Here is a 21626-nt window from a genome sequence, read left to right on the forward strand (position 1 = left end):
CTCTTCTTTTTTCACACTCACATTTTTTTAACACACTTATCATCACGTGGTGACCCATCGCTGGTCAAGCACATCTTGGAGTCGAACACCTATTGATATTCTGCTTGAGCGTTTATTTTATGTTATTCACGGCAGAAGGACTTAGTGAGTCTCAAACCAAGCATTTTCCTTTAGATGTTACGTCTCTTAATTCTGTTTCTTTCTATGCATAATACGACGACATTCCACATGAGAATATGCAGGAACGATGGCGAGAGCTGTGTGTGGCGTCCCATACAGTCGTTAACACGACGTCAGAGAGAAAAAGGAAAAAGAGAGAAACAAGGTCAGGTCAGGTCGTAGCATCAGACTATGAGTATCGTACTAATTAAAGTACATGCCTCATCAATGAATAATCCAATTAAGGCTTTATGAATGGTAGAATTTTTTCTTCAGGAATTATGAAGGATTTTATTAAGTCAAATATCAATTATATAATAAAGTCAAATATCGAATATAATATTTGATATTATATCAAATTCTTGAGATGTAAATTGAGAGACTGGTCACGTGTTGCCGATCCAGAATGGTGATTGGCGAGAGCGAGAAAAGCTTGTATTTTCATAATTTGTAGTATTTTCGACTATATTTACAAAAATTTTTTAAATAATAGATGCATGACAATAAATACTAACATTCTTTGTTAGTGTATAAAATTGCATATGAGTTGTTGATAAATATGAAATAAAAGAGAACTTGGATAAATAGGTGTGACTGTAGTTAGCCAATAAGAAACAATAATCTTAATATGAGAACACTTGCTTCAGTAATGTACATAGAACAGTAGTGGAGAAAATCTTGATTAAATAGTAATTCATGTGATAATGATGATGATAAATTACAGATGATTATAGCAAAATTCACCACCGAACATTATGATGAATTGTTCGAGGTCTTTTATAGTTTTGCTCAATTATATAGTCATAGTTGCCAATATTTTGAATAATATTGGAGGGATGTTGTTGCATTTTATTGTAAAATTTGTAGACTGTTTTGAGAATTTCTTCATCTATTGTGTTAATGTTTAGATCCCTATGTAATACTTCATTTCTTATAAACCAAGGGGCACCCAGCATGGTTCTAATAATTTTATTTTGAATAACTTGAAGTTGATTTCTGTTTGTTTTAGCTGCTGCAGCCCAGACAGGTGATCCATACAGCATGGTAGGTCTTATAAGTTGTAAATAGATTATTCTTTTCGTATTAATGCTAAGCTTTGAATGGCTATTAATAATAGAGTATACACTCATGAAGGCCTGCATTGTTTTAGTTTTGGTAGCATGAAGATGTTCTTTAAAGTTGAGTTTGTAGTCAAGATGGATGCCTAGATATTTAACTGTGTTTTCTCTATTTATAGGTTGATTATTTACATGAAGCTGTTCACAAACCGGTCTTCTAGTTGTTCTTTTGAAAATTATGTTATTGCTTTTTTGGGGATTTTAATTTTCCATTTGGTTAGCCAATCTTGGATATTGTCAACTGCTTGTTGTAATTTATATTGCGCATGAGAAGGGTTGATTGAAATAGAAAAAATTGCAGTGTCATCTGCATATTGGGCTATTTCAGTACCTGGGTAGATAGGAAAGTCATTGGTATAGATGATATATAAATACGGAGCCAAATTCCCTCCTTGAGGGACACCAGCATTTATTCTTCTTTTTGTAGAATAACTATTGTTGATGCGGACTTGAAAAAATCTATTTTGCAAGTAGTTGTGAATAATTTGAATTAATGCAGCAGGAAAGTTATATTTAATTAATTTGTAAATGAGACCTGTATGCCACACTTTATCGAACGCTTTCTCCACATCGAGGAAAAGAGCGGCGACAGTTTCCTTTTTATTAAAAGCTTCACCAATCTTCTCAACGATGCGGGAAACTTGATGAATAGTGGAGTAATTTTTTCTAAATCCAAATTGAAAGGGAGAGATGATATTATTGTCTTGCGCATATTGCTGTAGTCGTTTTTGAATAATTTTTTCAAAGATTTTTGAAATAGCTGGTAGTAAAGAGATTGGTCTGTAGCTTGCAGTCAATTTTTTATCTTTTCCAGGTTTTTTTAATAATAATTATAGTGGCATGTTTCCAGGCAGTAGGGATATAATTTTTTCTGAGACAGGCATTGAACAGATTGACTAAATAAATAACAGCTTTTATAGGAAAATTCTGAATTGCTGTGTTGGATATTTTATCATATCCACTTGCTTTTTTGGGATTTAGCTGTTTAATGATATGAATAACTTCTGTAGGTGTAGTAGGATAATTTGCTGTACTCCTATTGGAGTTAAGAAAATTTTTTACAGATTCTTTTATGCTATTGTCTTCTTGGTGATTCATGCTATTGATGTTGAATTGTTCTTCGTATACATTAGCAAATTCATTAACTATGTCTTCAGGATGATGGATAATATTGTTGTTACATTCAATAGGTCCAATTTTTTCATTATTTCTTCTGAGTTTCTTTGCTAATTTCCAAATAGAGTGGTCAGTGTGTGATAATTTTTCTACATAATCGTTCCAGTTGTCATTTTTATAGTCATCGCATAATTTTTTAACTTTATAGTAAGCCCTTTTATAGTTGATGTGATCAGTATGGGTACGAGTTCTTTGCCATATTTTCCTAAGTCTATTTTTGATTCTAATTTCTTCAGTAATAGTTTGTGGTAGAGAGTAGTCTTTTTTGGTAGAATTTATAGAAGCTTTATTGATGGAGTCAATAATTTTATTATTTAGATGAGTTGTTGCATTGTCAATTAATTCGGGAGTAGTCATACTAGCAGTAGCAGAGATATTATCATTTAAAATGTATTTAAAGTCTGTCCAGTTGACTTTAGTTGGCTGGGGAGTCGTGAAATGAATGATATTATTAAGGATGAACATTATTGGGTTATGATCAGAATCCAGCTCAGGGATATTGATAAGATCTGGGATTTGTGGGATATTGCTAGTAATGAGAATGTCTATGACATCTGAGATATGATTATTGCAGGAAGAGATATGGGTAGGTTCAGTTGTAGAATGGATATTGATAATAGAATTTTGCATAAAGTTGTACAGTCTATTGCCATTACTATTTGTATATTTTGAATTCCATGCTGGGTGTTTACAATTTAAGTCGCCTGCAATTAATGTGGGGTAACCCAAATTGCAAATATAAGCAATTTCAGCCGTATTGATGATTTTCTGTGGTGGTTTATAAACCGAGACAAAGAGGTAGGGTTTAATATTATTGCTATACACAAGACAAACACAGGCTTCTATTGAATTAAATATAGGAAGTTGATATTCCATGTGTCTAATAGAATTTTTAATAATTATAGCAGTGCCTCATCCACTGTTATGTAATCTATCATTTCTGTAAATACTGTAGTTGGCAATTTTGAATTTTTTATTGGGTTTCAGATGTGTTTCATTTAGCATCATGATGTCGAGGTTGTTTTCAAAGATAAATTTTGTAATTTGCAGGTGCTGCCTAATAACTCCATTACAATTGTAGAAGACGGATTTAATATAATTAAGCTTATTTGCCTTTGAGTAATTTCTGTGGTTGTTGCTATTAGTCATTACTGATGTTTTCATAGATTCTAAGTGCTTCGAAAGCTACTGACATTTTTTCCGTGATGGTATTAGCTTGACAGAAGTCATCATAGAGATCATATATAGAAGCCATGAAGGCTATAAATTGATCTAAATTTTTTCCTTTGCTTTCATGGGAATTATTTTGATTTCTATTGCTTCTTTGGTCTTTCTTATTATTAGTATTATTATTTTCTTGAGTTTGGGTTTTTCCTTGAAGTACAGCAGAGTAGGATATGCTATTTTCCGATTGGTTGATAGGGTCATGTGATCCTATTTGGCTTTTTTGATATTTTGTAGTATTATCCAAACTTTGGCTTATTTTCATGGCAGATGGTTGAATTTTCATTGGAATGTCGTTGCTTGTTTCATTATTTTGATTGCCTGGTCTACGAGGGCAAGATATGGAGGATGCTGGATGTGATCCTGAACATAGGACACACTTCGCATCATAATTTTGAGTGCCCTTAAAAGGGCAGAGGTGTGAACGATGGTTTTCTGCACATCTTACACAACGAGGTGTATTGTGACAGGCTCGCTGTGTATGATTGTACCGTTGACAATTATAACATTGTGTAGGCCCAGGTTTGGATTGATATTTAACAACTCGTACCCATAGTCCTATTATTTTATCTACGTGCATTAATTTTTTCCCATCCTCAGTTCGGGGTGCTTCGATATAATATACTGGAATCAGATTTGAAATGCCATTAGTAGTTTTAGTTAAATGTTTTACTTTTATGATAGGTATGCCTTGGTCTTTTAAATCTTCTTCAATTTCTTGTTCAGTTACATCATTTGGTAGATCTTTAATTATAGCTCTTACGGTTTTGTCAGAGTGCAGTATATATGAGTGATAGGTTATTTTCTTTTCTTTAAAATATTCTTGTATTTTTCTATATTCTTCTAATTCGAAAACTTTAATTATTAAGTTGCCTCCTTTTAGTTTACCTTCCAATTTTTTAATATTGAGTTTTTCAGTTAACGTTTTGTTTAGAGTTTTCCAGCTTACGTTGGTGTCTGTTATTACGAATGGAGGTATTTTATTGGCATATTTCTTTGGTTTTTCAAAGTTTTGAAAATTAGCATGCTCATCATCAGAGTTATTTTGAATATTTATGCTATTTTGAGTGTCTGAATGGTTACCTATTGTATCATCATTTAAAGTAACTTCCGGTTGCAGTATGTCATAAGGATTTATGGTAGCCAGATTTGGCGATTTATCTGCTGAATTTTTCTGTTGATTACGTTGCTTGGGCATGGTGCGCCATCGATTACTTTCTAATTTAGTTAGTTTACTGCTAGTAGGGGTATTTTCATGGGATTGTATTTGGTTTTCATTTGGATTGGGATTGTTTTTATCCTTATTTTGGTTATTTTCTTTTTCACGATGATCGATTATCGGTAATTTTTTAGGTGAATTAGTTGGTGATAATTCATCTGATATTGGAGTTTCTAATATGGAATTGTGTAAAACTATTTCATCTTCAATTTCTAAGAGATTTTTTCTATCTTCAGATGTAAGTCCCTCATCATGACCTTTTTGTATAAACTTTTCTCGCTCAGTTTCGAGGTTTTTTAATCTATTTATTCTCCAAAACGGGGAGCCTGGAGTATGCTGCATATCTTTGGTGCATTGTGCACCGCTACGCGTTAGCATAATTTAGGTTTCGTGATTTAGCGCCTGATTACTTTAAAACTATGTAATGCCACCGAGAGTCACCATAATGCAAAAAAAAAAAAATACTCACCAATAGTAAGGAAGATCTAGAGGTTCGAGATGGCCGGTCGTATAAGCAAGATAAGCAAAAAATATGGCAAAGAGAAGAGCACTCAAAAATCCAACCTTGTCCCTAGGGGCTCAGCGGCTGAATGTGAGAGAGAAACAAACCAGTCCTTCTAGTTTTTATACACTTCGACGCACGTGGTAGCGCGTGATAACGATACAAGAATCGATGATAGCATGCTGTTCACTGTGAGAATTCTGTGTTCTCACAAAAATATAATAAAACAAAAAATTATTTCAAAGAAAACTATGCATCTTTGTTCCCGTTCGTGCACAGTGGAAGAGAAAAGAAAGTAGATTAGCATAAATAAAGAATTTCGCCGAGTGAATTATTCTTAACGCAAACTGCGAAAACTGCGTCAAGATAAATTTTTGAAATTCTCTCTAAGCTCTTGTCACCAAATTTTACAGAATTTAATACGTAGGCGTAATTTGAATTGTAGAATGAAAATATGAAAAACATCGCAATGTCATTTCAGAAAAAGTCCGATTTTGTGTCAAAATACCGATGTTAGAACAATGCTATATATAAATCTAATATATATATCCTAAGTCGCACTTTCGAGACATAAAAAACGCAAGTTAAATTTCGTTAATCGACCCACTATAATAGGAAAATAGAACAGTCCGCCCCTTCTTTTTCTGTGCAGAGTGTACCTGAGTCTTTCAAAAGAACCCTAAAAAGTGGTCCAGATGAATTATGGATCTGGATCTTAGTTACATTAGATCTATTCTTGCTACAGTTTATATTTTATTAGGACATGAAATTCACATGAAAACTATAAAATCCAGCTTCTGTGGCGTAGGCATTATATTGCCAGATTCATTCGCAGAGATTTCTTAAATCGAGACATATTCCTGTTAGAAGAAGAGAAGGAGGTAGTGATTGTAAAGCGATATGATAAAGGAAGCCGCCACTCTCACTGAAACAACGTGTAAGTTTGGCATACGTGATGTGTAACACGTGTAACAATCAACATGTAAGTGTGGTACATACACACATGTAAGTGTAATCACACACATCTAAGTGTAATCAACATGTAAGTGTGGTTTGTAACACATTTTCCAGCTCGAAGAAGGTTATTCCAAGTAAATCGATCACTCCAGCTCTTCTCGTGCTACTTGAAGTTAGCTTTGCCCCGAGTTAGATAGGTTTGTATCAAATGCATAAGTAAAATTTAAACTGGGAAAATTCACAGAAGAATTCTTTCTCCTCTTTTCTTACAGATATCCATGGTTTGCAGATCTTAACATTCAGTGGTATGCATTACCTGCGGTATCGAGTATGCTTTTTGACGTTGGAGGGCTTGAATTCCCAGCTGCACCTTTCAACGGATGGTACATGGTGACAGAAATAGGAGCACGTGATCTCTGTGACCCTCATCGTTTCAATATTCTCGAAGTATGTAGTTCTTTCTAATTATTTATGTACTATAAAAGACGTTCGAATTAAATTGAAATTTCAGCGAAACAACTTAATAGCTGTTTTTATGTGCAATAAAGTGCCTGTGCAATACACGTGTTCTAACGTCCAGGACCATTCTGCAGTTCAGAAGAATAAAACGCTTTTTTTTTTTTTTTTTTTTTTTTTTTTTTTTGTGCATGACAGGAATAATCTGCTCGTTAGACTTGGCCACGGGTTCATTTTTCACCCGGTCTTCTTTAAAAGACATGTCTCCCAATCTGTCAATGCATCTTTCAATCAAAAATGTCTTTTGACTGCATATTGATACTTTCTTGCACAGTGTCAATAATACACCCGTTAGAATTACGGTTCATAATCGTCTTTCACTCGATCTACTTTAAGTCTTACACTAATATTGTCTTTCAAACTGCCAATCAATCTTTCAATCAACAAATTTTACCTGCATGTTGACAAATTCTTGAAAACCGTCAATAATCTGCTTGTGAGACTTACGGTTCATCTTCACTTTTCAATCGACCTTCATCAATACTTATACCAATCTTGTCTTTCAGACTGCCAATTAATCTTTCAATTGAAAAAATCTGTTAAGTGCATGTTGACCAATTCTTGTATACTGTCAATAATCTACTCGTTAGTGGTTCATTCTCATTCTTTCATTCATGCGAAGATGGAATCGCCATCTTTGTATTCTTCCAAACTGTCAGTCAAAATTTCTGCCTATCAAACAATATTTCAGCTAAAATTTCTTGATTGCTTCTTGACCCATTCTTAGACAGTGCCAATAATCTGTTCATTAGACTTGTGATTCCTGTTCATCTTTCACTTGCACATCTTTGAAAGACATGCACTATCAAATCTTTTGAATTAGTAGTCGAAATTTCTTTCTATTCAATAATATTTTAGTCAAAAATTCTTTGGACTGCTTGTTGACCTATTCTTACACAACGTCAATAATCTGCTCATTAGAGTTGTGTCTCCTGTTCACCTTTCATTAGGCCATCTTTAAAAGACTAGCACCAATCATTTCTTTCAAATTGTCACTCAATATTTCTTTCTGTCAGTCAATTATTTCAATCAGAATGTCTTTTGATTGCATGTTGTCCCATTCTTACACAGCATCGGTAATCTGTTTGTTTGACTTGTGCTTCCTTGGATGAAAATTTTTATACAGGTTGACATAGCTCCATAAAAATTCCTGCACAATTTTAGAGGTAATGCACACTAGAAATACTACTTCTCTATAAAATTCTGTAAAAACTGTATAAAGCTTTCGCAGAACAGAACACTGTAGAAATTTTCCTCGCAAGATGTCACGGAAATTTAGTAAAGGCTTTATAGAATGGTATACTATAGAAATCTCTAAAGTTTTGAGCTCTAGTCAAACCATATTTTGAGCTTCTCAGTATACTTTATAGGATATAGAGGAGCAAAAATAAACACTTTTCATTCATATGTGTCGAATTAGGTACAATTCCGTTAGAGCGGCGTCAGTTAAAAGTGCGCCAACAGCCACACCAAATATCTTGGCTCGAGAGTTTAACGTTTGAAATATCGTCACTCGTTATTTTGAGTATTTTTTGCTTCCCCTATCAGCAGCTTCTCGAGAGAACTTTCGGCTCGCCGCATATTTAGAGCGCCCCCATGCCACACAGACAGTATACTACATATAAAAACATCCAAACCTTCTGCGAGATTCGAATCCAGATCCTTCGGAACGGCATTCAGAGTCACTAACCACAATCCCGGTTGGGCAACAATTTTATTCGTACTTGTCAAAAAATTAATATGCTCTGTTATGAATTTTTATGCTAAGAATAATCGCTTTCTTTAGGAATACATTTGTATGAACAGCTTTTTTCACAGCTGAAAAATTTATAAGAACAGAACCCAGTTGACCGACGAGCATCTGCAATCCGAAAAACGGTAATTTCTAGAAATTTCTGTCCAAAGTTACAAACTTTATCAGAACCAGAAAGCCATCAAGTGTTAAGCTACAGTAAGAAATAAAGAAGCTAATGATTATTTACATATAAACATATGCAGTTTTTCTTTATGTCGAAGAAAAATTTAATAAGAGAAAGAGACTAGGTTATCATTACTTATTCTCAAGTTTTATCCCACACGGTAAATTTTCTCTGGAAACTTAGAAGTTTTTATAATTTGCTTATTTTTAAGTTAAATTAAAGTAAGTTATTCAACGATTAATTAAGCATGCTGTAATGATCTGAAAGAAACGTCAGTTAGCTGCCAATGTATTTGAATCACAGAGTTCTATCAACAAAAACCTCTTACAGATACCAAACTTTAGATTTCAGTTAGAAAATAAATATAAATTTGAATTTTTTTTTATTTTGCGAAATCGTTATTATTGTTTTACGAGCGTTTTGATAAATGTCTAGCAAGTCAAATTAAAAATTTATTTAAAATATTTTTTATTTTGTTAATATTTTTTTTTATTTTGACCCTTCAGATGTTTTCTGATCGTGCAGTGGGTCTGTATACAATCTGAATTTGAGACCACTGCTGTAAAGGAATTTCTACATCATTTTTTAAACCAACATTTGAATAAAATTTTATTCTATGAAAGCTTTATAAAATTTCTATAGAATTTTAACAGAAGCTCTCTATAGATGATGAAGCTCTGTATAGAAAGTTATATAGGAATTTCTATAGAGCTTTTTTGGCCTCTATAAGAATATTCCATAAAGGGTACCAAGGAACTTCTACGGAGAAGTTCGTTGCACGCACCTTCTAAATCCTCCACTATAACAGTGGAGTACTTTATTATAATCAAATTATTAATGTTTTCGCGGCATATTTTCAGGAACGGCACTATACATTTTACCTCTTGGTGCAGTCTTTGCAGGTCCTAAATTTTTCCGCCCGGGCCTTCTATAAATTCTAAAAATTTTGTCGCCCCTAAGTTCTGCTGGCCAGTATGTGTCTAAATTCTAAAAATCTTGCCATCCCTAACTTTGGTTGTTCGATGCTTCATTTAAAAGTGTTTGCCGCCCCTAAATTCGGCCGCCCGGAGCACAAGCGCCTAGACATTGGGTTCTCATCTATCCCAGAGCTCCCCACTCTCGGTTGCTCGCCAGACGTCACTTCCGTTTCAGAAGATGTAAATAAGTTGAGAGGGGGAGGGGAGGGGGGTTGAACCAAAGCTAACGTGGTTGTCGTCTTTCTCAGAGCCGTATTATTCCATGCAGCTCTTAAATATCGTGTGCCCTCAAAATATACATTTTTAAATGGTTAATGAAGTAGTGTTTTTTACTTCTGTTGTTATAATGTTACCTATAATATTAAGCAGATAAGTTTTTATGAGTGACATTATAATGAAATAATATATTTCGAATGATATTTTTTTTTAAATATTTACCATTCGGAAGATGTTAGGTGTTACATCCAATAAGTGATTTCAGTAAAATAAAGATTATTATCATTTTATTGGCTCTGTGAGATGACTGAGAAGTTTTATGCACTCCCAAAGTCACCAAAATTAACAAACTGGTGTGGTGTAATCTAAATTCAAATGACTTCAAACTGCATAAAAATAACAAAATGTATAATTTTTCTATTTTATTTATAATGATGTTCTAAGGAATTTAAATGCTATTTAAAATCTGTGGTATTGTTAAGTATGTTATGAATAAGGACAGGCAGTTGTGTCAAACTAAAATGCTGAAAACGGTAGGTAAATAGATAAAGAAAAATGTCTTTAAAATATAGTTTGGGAAAAATGAATATGTTAACTGTGTTAAGTTGTGAATTCATTAACGCACTTCATGTACTATAACTAGCACTGATAAAGATAAAGTTTTCTTAATATCGATAAACAAAGTACATAAAAACATATTCCTACATATCATTAAAATATTAGTATTTTTCATGAATTCCAGAGAAAATATGCTAATGAATAATAAATACCATGGTCAAGAATTACCTAAACAAACAGCAAAAAAAAAAAAAAAAAAAAAGATTCACTACCTTGATACATAAGAAAAGAATATCACCATGCAACACATTGTTCACTTGTGTCAATATCACAGGCATTTTCTTCAGATTCTCCTTTGACAAGTTGTATCTGTTAAAATGCCCTTGAGGTAGGAAAACAATCATCTGCTGATGGGACAGGTGCATATTTAAAACATAGAGATTCACAGCATTCGTAACGATATCAAACATGTTTTCACAATGCTTGAACCTACACCTTTTTCAACGTAAATATTGAGACACATTTTTCATCACATCAAATGCATACAAAGAGGCTACTAAATTTAGATTCTGTTTCTCCAGGGAAGCTTGTATTTGAGAGAAATATGAAGCTATAAATGTGAGACTCTTATTTAGAGATGTCTTTTTAAGTAATGCCTAAGCATTTTAATCGAAGAACATAAAAAATATTGACAGCATCTGTGGTTTTGACAAAATACTAGTCATTAGGGCCAACCTTACTGTATTTTCTGCCAACAAAAGCATACAGAAAGTAAAAATGTGTTAATCACCCTTCACTGAAACCAGAAATAACTGAATAAAGATAGAACATTTCACAAAGAAATCTATAAAAAAACTTCAGTATTTGGCATTCTGTGCAATCACCCTACCTCCACCTCTTAGAAACGCTACTACTCGCCAAAATAGCAAGCTCACGCTACCATATTCCTCACTTTTTCAAAACTGGATTTAAAGGCAACAATATATCAACTGCAATCTCTCTAAAGACTTTTGGTCTAGCAGGTAATTCTAAAAACATCCTTTTTACATTAGAAATAAGTTTGCAATTGTCTGTGAACAATTCATGAAACTTTTTGGCAAGGTGTACAGGGTGTGCATTTTAGATACATTATTTTGAGAAACGACCCTGTAAATGCCTCACATTTTTTATACATCTCATCATTCAGGAAAAGAATGGCATAGTCATGTTTACTTCTATTAAGACGAAATAAATTCTATTGATGAAACTTGAGATATACTGAAACTGTTGGTTTCTTTCTACATCTGCTATCAGGAGGAATATATCTGATATTTTAGGGTGTAAGGTTTTAGTTGCAATGTTACATATGAATTTTACCACAGCATTCATTCATGAAAATGAATTGCTGTCCAAAATCACACTTTGGATATCCTAAACTGCACCAATGTAAGCAGTATGTCAATATGTTCTTCTTAAAATAGATTTATAGGGAATTTATCACTTTCAAAATATCTTTTTGCAGATGGACTTTTAACTTTCCAAAATGTCATTCAATTCAAATCATTCATGAACTACTTATGACATGACATGCAGCTGTAAACACTAGTAAATGTTTTGTTGTTTCACTGACATTACACTTCCTCTTAATTGTATGTTTGTGCTATGCTACAAAATAAAATTTTTGAGCACTAAGTGGTTTTTCTGGTGCTTATGTATCAATAAAAGTGTCCATTCCAAATTCTTTTGAAAAATTGTTCATTTTCCCTATCATTGAAAGCTTATTCTTAAGCTTGGCAGTATAGCACATAAGGCAAAGCAAAGAAACAAATGAAAGTGAGAGAAGAAATTTTGACAGAACCTAGTCATCACTCTGGCATTCATGCTGCTAAATTCGTCAACAATAACATTCCTGAAAAGGAGCATTTCATCCATTTATTTTTTTAGGAAATTTCTAATTATCACACCCCACCACCACCAAAAATTATAAATTTGTTGCCAACTTTGGAGAGAGATGTTTATTTGAGTACTTTTGTGTCTATTTTAATAATGCATCCAGTGCCACCTATTTCTTTTTTTCTACAATACACACATACTCCTTTTTTTTTTTTTTTTTTTTTTTTTTTTTGTGCTACTGTTTGATTTCTTGGACACAGCATTGAAATCAAAATTTTAAAATAAGAAGGTAAAAAAAAGAGGTCCATAAAGCCTTTAACCCTTTGATGGGCGGCGGGATGGCTTTTTTTATCAGTTTTTATCTCCAAGATGACAGCTGCAAAATTCTGTTTAAAATACATACAATAATACCTTTCAGTTTCCTAAATATATAACAGATGGTGGCACTAGTAATTCATAGAAATCATGTAGGAAAAAATTCTTTGCAGGTCTAATTTTCAAGCATTTTTTGTTTTAATTTCTTATGCAATTTAAATCATTTGGACAACTTTTGGTATTAGAATGAATATTTTTTTCTTGCAGATAAAAAGTATTATTTGAATTCATATATATATATTAATTAAAAATGGTTGAAATGAAAAGGTGGGACAAATTTGTCCCATCACGCATGTAGGAAATACTGCTACTAGGGGACAGGACTATTGAAAATGTTTTCCGAACATTTGTTCCATTGTGATTTTGTACTTTTGGTTTAATTTTCTGAAATTTTTTTGGTAGGTTTATGGTTATTTCTAAGGTATCACAAACTATAATAATCATATGAGATATGCTGATTAATTTGACCACTTAAAAATGTCTATATCAGACTGAGAGAAAAAGTGTCAAATGGTGGCACAGAATTTTTTTTCATTTCCTTGATGTTTGTGTAGTTAATTCATTCATATTGTGTAAACAGTTACCCGCAGAGTGAGAACATTTAAAATATCTAAAATTGTTTAAAATGTATATAGCTGGAAATTTACTGAATATGAGTTCTATAAAGAGAAAAAAATACCAGAGTCCTGTACATGTAAAGTAATAGTAAAATTAATATAAGTTAATTTTACTAAGACATAGGTCATCAAATGAATTTTCAATATAATGTAATTTTTAAACAATGAAAATTTTAAGAAGAATGTTGCCCCTGAATATTTGTCTTGTTGTTTATCATAACTGTGAGAGGAAAATTTTGTACTGATGCCCGAATTAAATTTTTCATTATTTTTCTTCTTTTTGTTTGTTTAAAGGTTCCTTTCTGTACAATTTTTTTATTAGCTGGTATGTTTACAGTTGGAGGTTCAAAGTGTGGTATACTCGTATTTATTGCAGATTTATAAATTTTCTCCATTTTAGTTACTTAATTAGGTGTTGTTATTGAGTTTAGTAAGCTTGTAAATTTATTCAGCAGTGCTATTTTTCTTTCTGCTAATGTCAAAGTTTGTGATGTACTTTGCATTAATTCATTTACTATTACTATATCATTTGTGTCGTCTATTATCAATGAAGGATCATTACAGGAATCATGAACTATATCTGCTGGACTGTTTTTCTGCATCTGGCATAAATAATGAATATGCTTACACATATTCCACTTAATTGAAGAATCTATACATGTGCACATATATGTGTGTATGCATACATTACATTCAGTACACTTCAATTCACAGTTACCCTCACTGATCACTTTTTGTATGGTATACAAATCTAAATTGCTTTCTGATGAAATAATCCAGCCACTTTCATTTTGTATAATTTGTGATGACAGTGTTAAGCTGGTTTTATATCTGTTTCTCAAGTCTCTAATTTTACTTGTCAATTTTCCTTTATTTGATGTAATGATTCTATCAAACATTTTATCCCTAATAAATTTCATAATTGCATGCACAGCCTTATCAAATCTTTTAACATTTTTCCCATGTAAATAAATATATGTACTTTAATGTTCGATGCATTCTTTCAATATGTGTATTTGTATTTAATCCACAATGAACTCTGTGACAATAAGCCCAAGTAGTTGCGTCTTTTAAATAATGTGTCGAAAAATAATTATCAAAATCAAGTGTATGGGGATCAGTTTTCAAGAAATTTAACACAACTTCTGCTGCAGTATTAAAACTCTGTATACACATTCTTGTAAAGAAGTGCAGAGAACTTGATACTCTTGGGCTTGTTTTTCTCTACCACCGATTTTTTTAAAATTCTTTTGCCATGCACGGTCAACATGCCATGCACAAAAGAAGCGTTTTTCACGTGTGCCCATCTCTGAAACCTATACATTAAAAAAAGAATCAGCCATATCTGACATGAAAACTTTTGGTTGTAATGTGCCAATGCTTTGCTTGATTATTGAGAAGAATATAGACAAAACTGGTTGGTCACTTCGATTCGAAATTAAAAATGCACAAGGAAATCCTTCTCTTAAATTGTTGACAGTTAATAAAACTATAAGCTCAAAGCCATATGCATTCATGCCATGAGTGCCATCTATACATACAGTTAGTCAATAAAGTCTGCGTACATCAAGAAAAGTAATATCAAATCCAAATTTATGGTGCGAATAGGGTAGTTTCTTAAAGTTTTTTTTTTTTTTAATGTTTAGTTTCAATAAGGGACTTTGAAATTATTTAACTGTAATATTTTCATATCTAATAATTTATGCACACTAAATTTTAAAAGATAAGTGGTCAGAAATCAAAGGCAATAAAGTTTGCATACAACGCGAAGGAGGTGGGGTATTTCTTAAACTTTTAAACTTCAAACTTGAGAATACAAAGAAGGTTACACTTTCAAGGTCATTGACTTCCGAAGCAAATTTCACGTTGATTGGAAGTTGTTATTTCTATTTTCTTTGACGAAAATGACAACCAATAAAGAAATTCCCGTAGTTACGAGACAATTATCAAATTGAGAGATGAAGATAAAACTCTTCGTTATATTGGTAAAACCATTTTCTAGTGGGCAAAGAGTTATTCAAAACTATCTTGACACTGATAGTCTTGCTGTAAAACCAAGATGTGGGAGACCGAAGAAGCTAACGCAGAGGGAAAAAAAAACAATTCTTTTACGAATTAAACAAAATCCTAAACTTTCTGCTGCAAGCATTGCAAAAGACGTTTTTTTAACTAGCAACAAGGAAATTTCTCCTGAAACTGTACGAAAAGTGCTGTGAAAGGCCGATTATCATGGACGCAAACCTAGGTCTAAGCCATACATTTCCGAGACAAATAGAAAGAAAAGAATTGCTTTTGCCAAAACATATTTAAACTCTTCGCAGGACTTCTGGAACAATGTAATTTGGTCAGATGAAAGTAAATTTACAATATTTAAAGTTAATGGCCACCCTATTGTATGGAGAAAACCAGGAACAGAACTGAATCTGAGAAATTTAAATCCAACTGTCAAACATGGAGCTGGCGGTGTAATGGTATGGGGGTGTATGTCGTCGAAAGGAGATGGAAATTTTCACATTATTGATAAAGTCATGGATAAGTATGTTTATCTGGATATTCTGAAGAAAAATCTATGAGACAGTGCCCGAAATTTAAACCTTTCTAATACCTTTATTTTCCAACAAGACAACGACCCGAAACATAGAGCTAAAATTGTGAAAGAATATCTCCTCTATCACACTCCAAGACAATTGCGTACTCCTCCACAGTCACCAGACCTCAATCCAATCGAACATTTGTGGGCAAAATTGGAGAAACGAATTCGAAAACACAATATTACATCACGAAATGATCTAATTAGTAAATTGCAGAAAGAATGGGCGAAATTTATGTCGGATGACACTTAAAAACTAGTTCAGTCAATGCCCAGACGTCTGCAGGCTGTTTTGAAGAATAAAGGATATCCTATGAAGTATTGAAGTAATGTAAAAAACTTATATTTTACTTTTTTTTTTTTTTTTTTTTTTTTTTTTTTTTTTTTTTTTTGAAAGTGTGCGCAGACTTATTGGATGGAATTTCTGAGTTTTTTGAAAAAATTTAAAAAGTATTACACTGATATTATTTACTTTTTATTTAAGCTTGTAATGATTAAAAAACATTTTTCTATGCTTTAAGTGTTTTTTTTTAATTTAAAATTTAGTCTGTACACAGACTTTTGTAGCTAACTGTATGCAGTCTGAACTAAATTTTTTTAGCATTTCACTTCGTGATTATTGTCATCATATTTGTCATTATGATGAGAATAAAATCTTCATCGTTAAGGAATGTATGTGTTGGGGATATTACACCTTGTGCCTTATAATATAACACGCATGAAATCTGTGAACTAAGCATTTCATTCACCCACATGTCAACCCTCACATAGTCATTACTATGCTTTAGCCGACCAGCGGTCGAGCAGTAAAGTCGCTGAACACTGGTAGTTCGGTCCGAGGTTCGAATCACGCGAATGAGCTGGCTGCATGGGCGTTTTCGTGGTTTTCCCCATGTGTAACGTGTATATGAGCCAGTTTCCCTTAGAAAGTTCTCCACAAAGGCATCCCTTCCCTTAGGCAGATAGCCCTCGTGTGCTTTGCCATAATTAAATACACCAATACCATTACTATGCTTTACTGCACTGGAAGCTAACTCAAAACTTTGTTCAATGTTTTGCAGATCTTTTTTTGTTATTATATGCAATCGTTCGAGGCCAGAATCAGATATGGAATTGTGAATGTCATCCAAAATTGCATCAAATGGTACTTTAGCAGCTATTCTTGATGCAATAAAGGTTCTATCCTTACATGAAAGGAAAAGATGACCCATATCATTTTCATGGCCTACATGTGTTTTCTGGAAATATGCATAGTATTCCTCTCGTTTTGATTTGACCAATTTTATTTTCACAGGACAATAAGCATTAATTTTTTTACTGCCCTGTAGCTTTATGTGTCGCTTTCCAGAACTCTGTGAATGAAAATGCCCTGAACGGTGACATGTAAAATACGTAACTGTACCAGTGGCATTTGGTTTTCAGATACATGTATTATAAATTTTGACTTTATTTTCTAAATCATCTTTCCATTCAAAAAAACTTTCATAGGATTCAAATTTTAATTCTGATGTTTCAAGTTTTACATCATGAACTTGTAAAATGTGTTCATTTATCAACTCATTTTCAAAATCCCCTTTACACAAAGGACATTTATACTGTCTCTTAGTTGAAATGTGATCACCATTACAACTAGAGTCACATATTTTGAGTTTGGATGTTTCACATACTTTTAAATTTAGAGACTGCAATATGTGTTCATCCGTTGGATGGCATTTCATTACATGCCTTTTCAAACTAAATTTGGAAAAAAAAGAATTTCCCACGTCCGCATGGAAACTTGTTTGATGTAATCACATCCGTAGAAATATCCGAATTAGTTTGATTTTTTTCATCAGATTGAACATTTGGCTCTGAAAAGGGCCCTTTATTAAAGTGATCAGAGATGTTTGATCAAATTAGCTTGCAAACACTCGACTACGAAAATTGCAGTACGAGGATTTCCGTTCACTAGCTATTCTATCATTTGAGATCCCTCCCGACAACCGGAAATGACATACTGCGAGCGAAGAAAGTGTGGAACTCTGGGATAGATGAGAACCCAATATCTATGCGCTTGTGCCCGGAGCACTCGCATGGCTCTGGTGACGGTCTTGCATATGTCAGGCAGTTTCTAATGCCAGTGACAAAGTTCCTGTCAGCAGGAGACCTTAGTAATTTTTATTTAATTGAAGAAACAGCATGCTTAATTTTATTCCTGTCATGGCACACAAGCACTCGGATCTTTTTTAATTGCTTTTTATTCATGAACTATAAAATTAAATACGAAATAGTTTTCTAAAATTTCTCTAAACTGTAACATTTCCCCAATTACAAAATCATATTATTATTTAAAAACATACTTTTTTTACTGTCATTCTTTTAAAATAACAGCTGCTTTAACATTTTATCTGCACACGTTTTGAACAGTTTGGCACCCTTTATAAACGTTAAATTAAATCGCATTTCCTTCTCCGATAGATGGCGCTATGTTTCACAAACGCAAACTCGCTAATTTATCGGCAGTTTATGGTATCTGAGACACTTTTTTTTAGCACCCAGTTGTATTCGCTGGATAAAGAAGCAGCATTCAAGGCCCGTTAGCTCAGTTGGTTAGAGCGTCGTGCTAATAACGCGAAGATCGTGGGTTCGATCCCCCCACGGGCCAGTACGGTTTTGTGCCTATTTTAAAAATAAATCAAATGATTTGAGAGGTAACCATTGCTGCGTAATATTGTCCGTAAAGAGAAGTATTCAGCCACTACCGTTAACCTCAGTTGTTTCTTTAGCAAATTACAGTACTAGTACATTTTTAGGCTTTTCTTCCTGGAAACTCTTAAGAATGAACTTCAGGCCTCTATTATTAATTATAATGCAAAACGTAAGTTTTCTAAAACAGCTTCACCTTACGTGATATGAAAACATAATACTGGCATTGGCAAAGTGGTTTAAAACCATTTAGCACCAAAAGCACCTGTAAGCGTTCCGTCGTCTTAGATATAACCAAAATGCGCATGTGTACGTCATGGCGTTTCTTCAGGTTTTTAAACCAGAAAGGTTATTAATTTAATTTTGGCATTTTGCGTCGAAAACTTTAAATGTCCATTTCACTTTTCAAATTGTTGCCACGAAATATTATTACCCTGTGTTGTATTTAAAGAAATTAAATAATGAAGAATCTGCATAAATGTATGTATATTTTTCGCATTTTGATAAACAATGGTACCTAGAGCCATCAAAATTTGAATAACGTAATCTTTCATAGAATATGGGCATGTGGAAGCCCTAATTTGAATCTAAATTTGTTTTATTATCGGTTTCATGTTTTGTAACACTTCAACGAATTTTTTATTAACAAACTCAACTATTTCCAAGCGAGCAGTGGCAACACTGTACGGGGTAAAAAAAAAAAAAAAAAAAAAAAAAAAAAAAAAAAAAACTTTGTCTCCAGCGCGCGAGAATGTGTATCGGAAATTCTAAATATATGCTCATTTTAAAATTATTTTGGGATATAGCAGATATTGCTGTTGAATTTAATTTTATTGTTTAAGTGCAAAGAACATGATATTTAATAAATAAAGCTAACACAAAAAACGTTAAAAAAACGCCCCTTTGGATGTAATGTAAAATCTGAAAGCTTTACATTAAAAGCTTACATAAAACGTTAAAAACATTTTCAGCGCTTTATATGATTAATCTGCGTGACTTGTGAATCGGGGTCTTTTTCATGTCTTAGGGATTAAAAAAAAAAAACTCTGAATACTACAGTTTATTTACTTTAACCCTTTGAAGGGCACCAATATAAAATATACCGGTTGTCCTAAAAAATGCTAATTTTTCTACATCAAAAGCTATAATCGTAAGTTTCTAGTGTTTCCTTTGGATTCTAAAAGGCAGCACCACCCTATGAATGTTCAATATTTTGCAGTTATGAAATTAATATACCTCGTTCCAAGGTATCAGATTTGAAGATTGATAAATTCTATTGGAGGGGAAGAAAAAATTCAACATTTGCAAATATATGACGTACACATGCTGAATCTTATGTATTTACTTCATTTCTATCAGTGGTGATAACTGACAGAAGGTGATTTATACGATTTTAAAACCGGTATATAATATATACCGACGTCCACACTGAGGGTACCCCGCCAATAGATGGCAGCACCAGTCTTTTCCTTTTCTACTCTGTGACATGACAAAATTTCTTTATATTATAACAGTTTATGATAAAAAGACTCATCGATATCAAAACTGCCGTCAGGGGTCAAAACTTTACGCAATTGTGGGGCTTTAATGGGGCATGCTAGCCCCCAAAAGATACTCGTTGCTTCGTGTTTTCCAAAATCCTAGAATGCAACGAAAATAAAAAGCGGTCATTGACAACTAATTTGTCATTCGGGAGGTGTGACTCCCGAATGACAAATTAGTCCATCTCATAGTGTAATCACACTTACTCCATCCCATAGTGTGCACTTAAGGTTCACCTCACTTAAGGCACCCCACTCTGAAATGAACTTAAGGTCCATCTCATAGTGTAATCACAAAAACTGCTGATTTGAAAGCAGGCTTTTATTCTTTAGGAAAATTCTTTTAAATTCTTTGTTAATTTCGGATGAAATACTAGGGAACGCAATAGAACCCTCTGGGTTAAGATACAAATAGGTTGTTTCTGAAATAAATTTTCCCAGTTTGTGAAAGAAGGGAAAATATTTCTAAGGTCCGTTTTAGATGCAAACTAAAATTTATCCAAAAGTTGAAAAGTAGCCCCTAGGAAGCCAAAGGGGTTGAAAATGGGAATAAGAGCTTTAAGGTGTATTAAATAATAAAATTGTTTAACGGCGTTTTTTCCTGAACAAAAAGATTTATTACAACCTATACACATATATATGTAATAATAAAAGCAAATTCTCAACAAAATTTCAAAAACATAAAAACTTATCTTAATATCCTTCCCTATGAATAATTTAAATAGCTTAAAATTCGTTACTTAATTTGCTCACATACTTGCAAACACTAACTCAGATCGACCTTGAACCCGCTGTAATGCTGAATTCCTAAACGGTAATTCACTGATGATTTCCTTTTCACTAGGCATTCGAACTTCTCAATTTATCGAGAGATTACTTTCAATCTGTAAACACTACGCGTGATTATTTTTTGAAGCACTCTCAAAACACCACAGCAGAAGAATGATCTGTTATTTTTTAAACACTGAAAAAACAAACTTGATGATTCATTTCTTTCACATTATCTTGGATTTATCACAAAACGATGATTTGAAGAGCTGAATTAAATTTTCCATTGAGGTTTCAGGCTGCAGGAAACTATCCTACCGGCTTTAATTGTCATAATAAAATCACAAAAAAAAAAAAGACGGAACATTGTAGATGCGTGATTAGATCCAGATTGAAGAAGAATTTTGATTGCGTAGTATTTAAAGAACTTGGCAGTCGAGGCAGTTTTAATTCCATTTTTATTTCCAGTTGATATTTGTGGCCACAATCACCTGGCACTCTAGTCGTGCCTTTCCACAGAAGATTTACATTTTTGATATTGTTGGGATAGAAAGCAAGCCAGCGAAATTACATCTTAGCACAGTAGAGAGCAAAAGCTGAAGTGCGTAGTTATGCAAGATGGAGGCACGCGAGGAGA

The 21626-nt window shown here is 33.1% G+C and overlaps 1 protein-coding gene and 1 non-coding gene across 2 annotated transcripts in view; both read left to right on the top strand.

Moving 5' to 3' along the window:
- Positions 1 to 21626, top strand: part of Nos (Nitric oxide synthase) — a 343349-nt gene that overhangs the window by 231590 nt on the left and 90133 nt on the right. The window contains exon 8 of the mRNA XM_085819909.1: positions 6628 to 6802. Coding sequence (XP_085676035.1) covers positions 6628 to 6802 — 175 coding nt within the window. The remainder of the gene's footprint in view (positions 1 to 6627; positions 6803 to 21626) is intronic.
- TRNAI-AAU (transfer RNA isoleucine (anticodon AAU)) lies at positions 18566 to 18639 on the top strand. Its single transcript has one exon. It is a non-coding gene; the product is annotated as a tRNA-Ile (tRNA).

The sequence above is a fragment of the Stegodyphus dumicola genome, chromosome 7 (genome assembly GCF_044657685.1).
Source record: "Stegodyphus dumicola isolate Sdum_Otavi_A_Nest chromosome 7, ASM4465768v1".
Lineage (NCBI taxonomy): Eukaryota > Metazoa > Arthropoda > Arachnida > Araneae > Eresidae > Stegodyphus > Stegodyphus dumicola.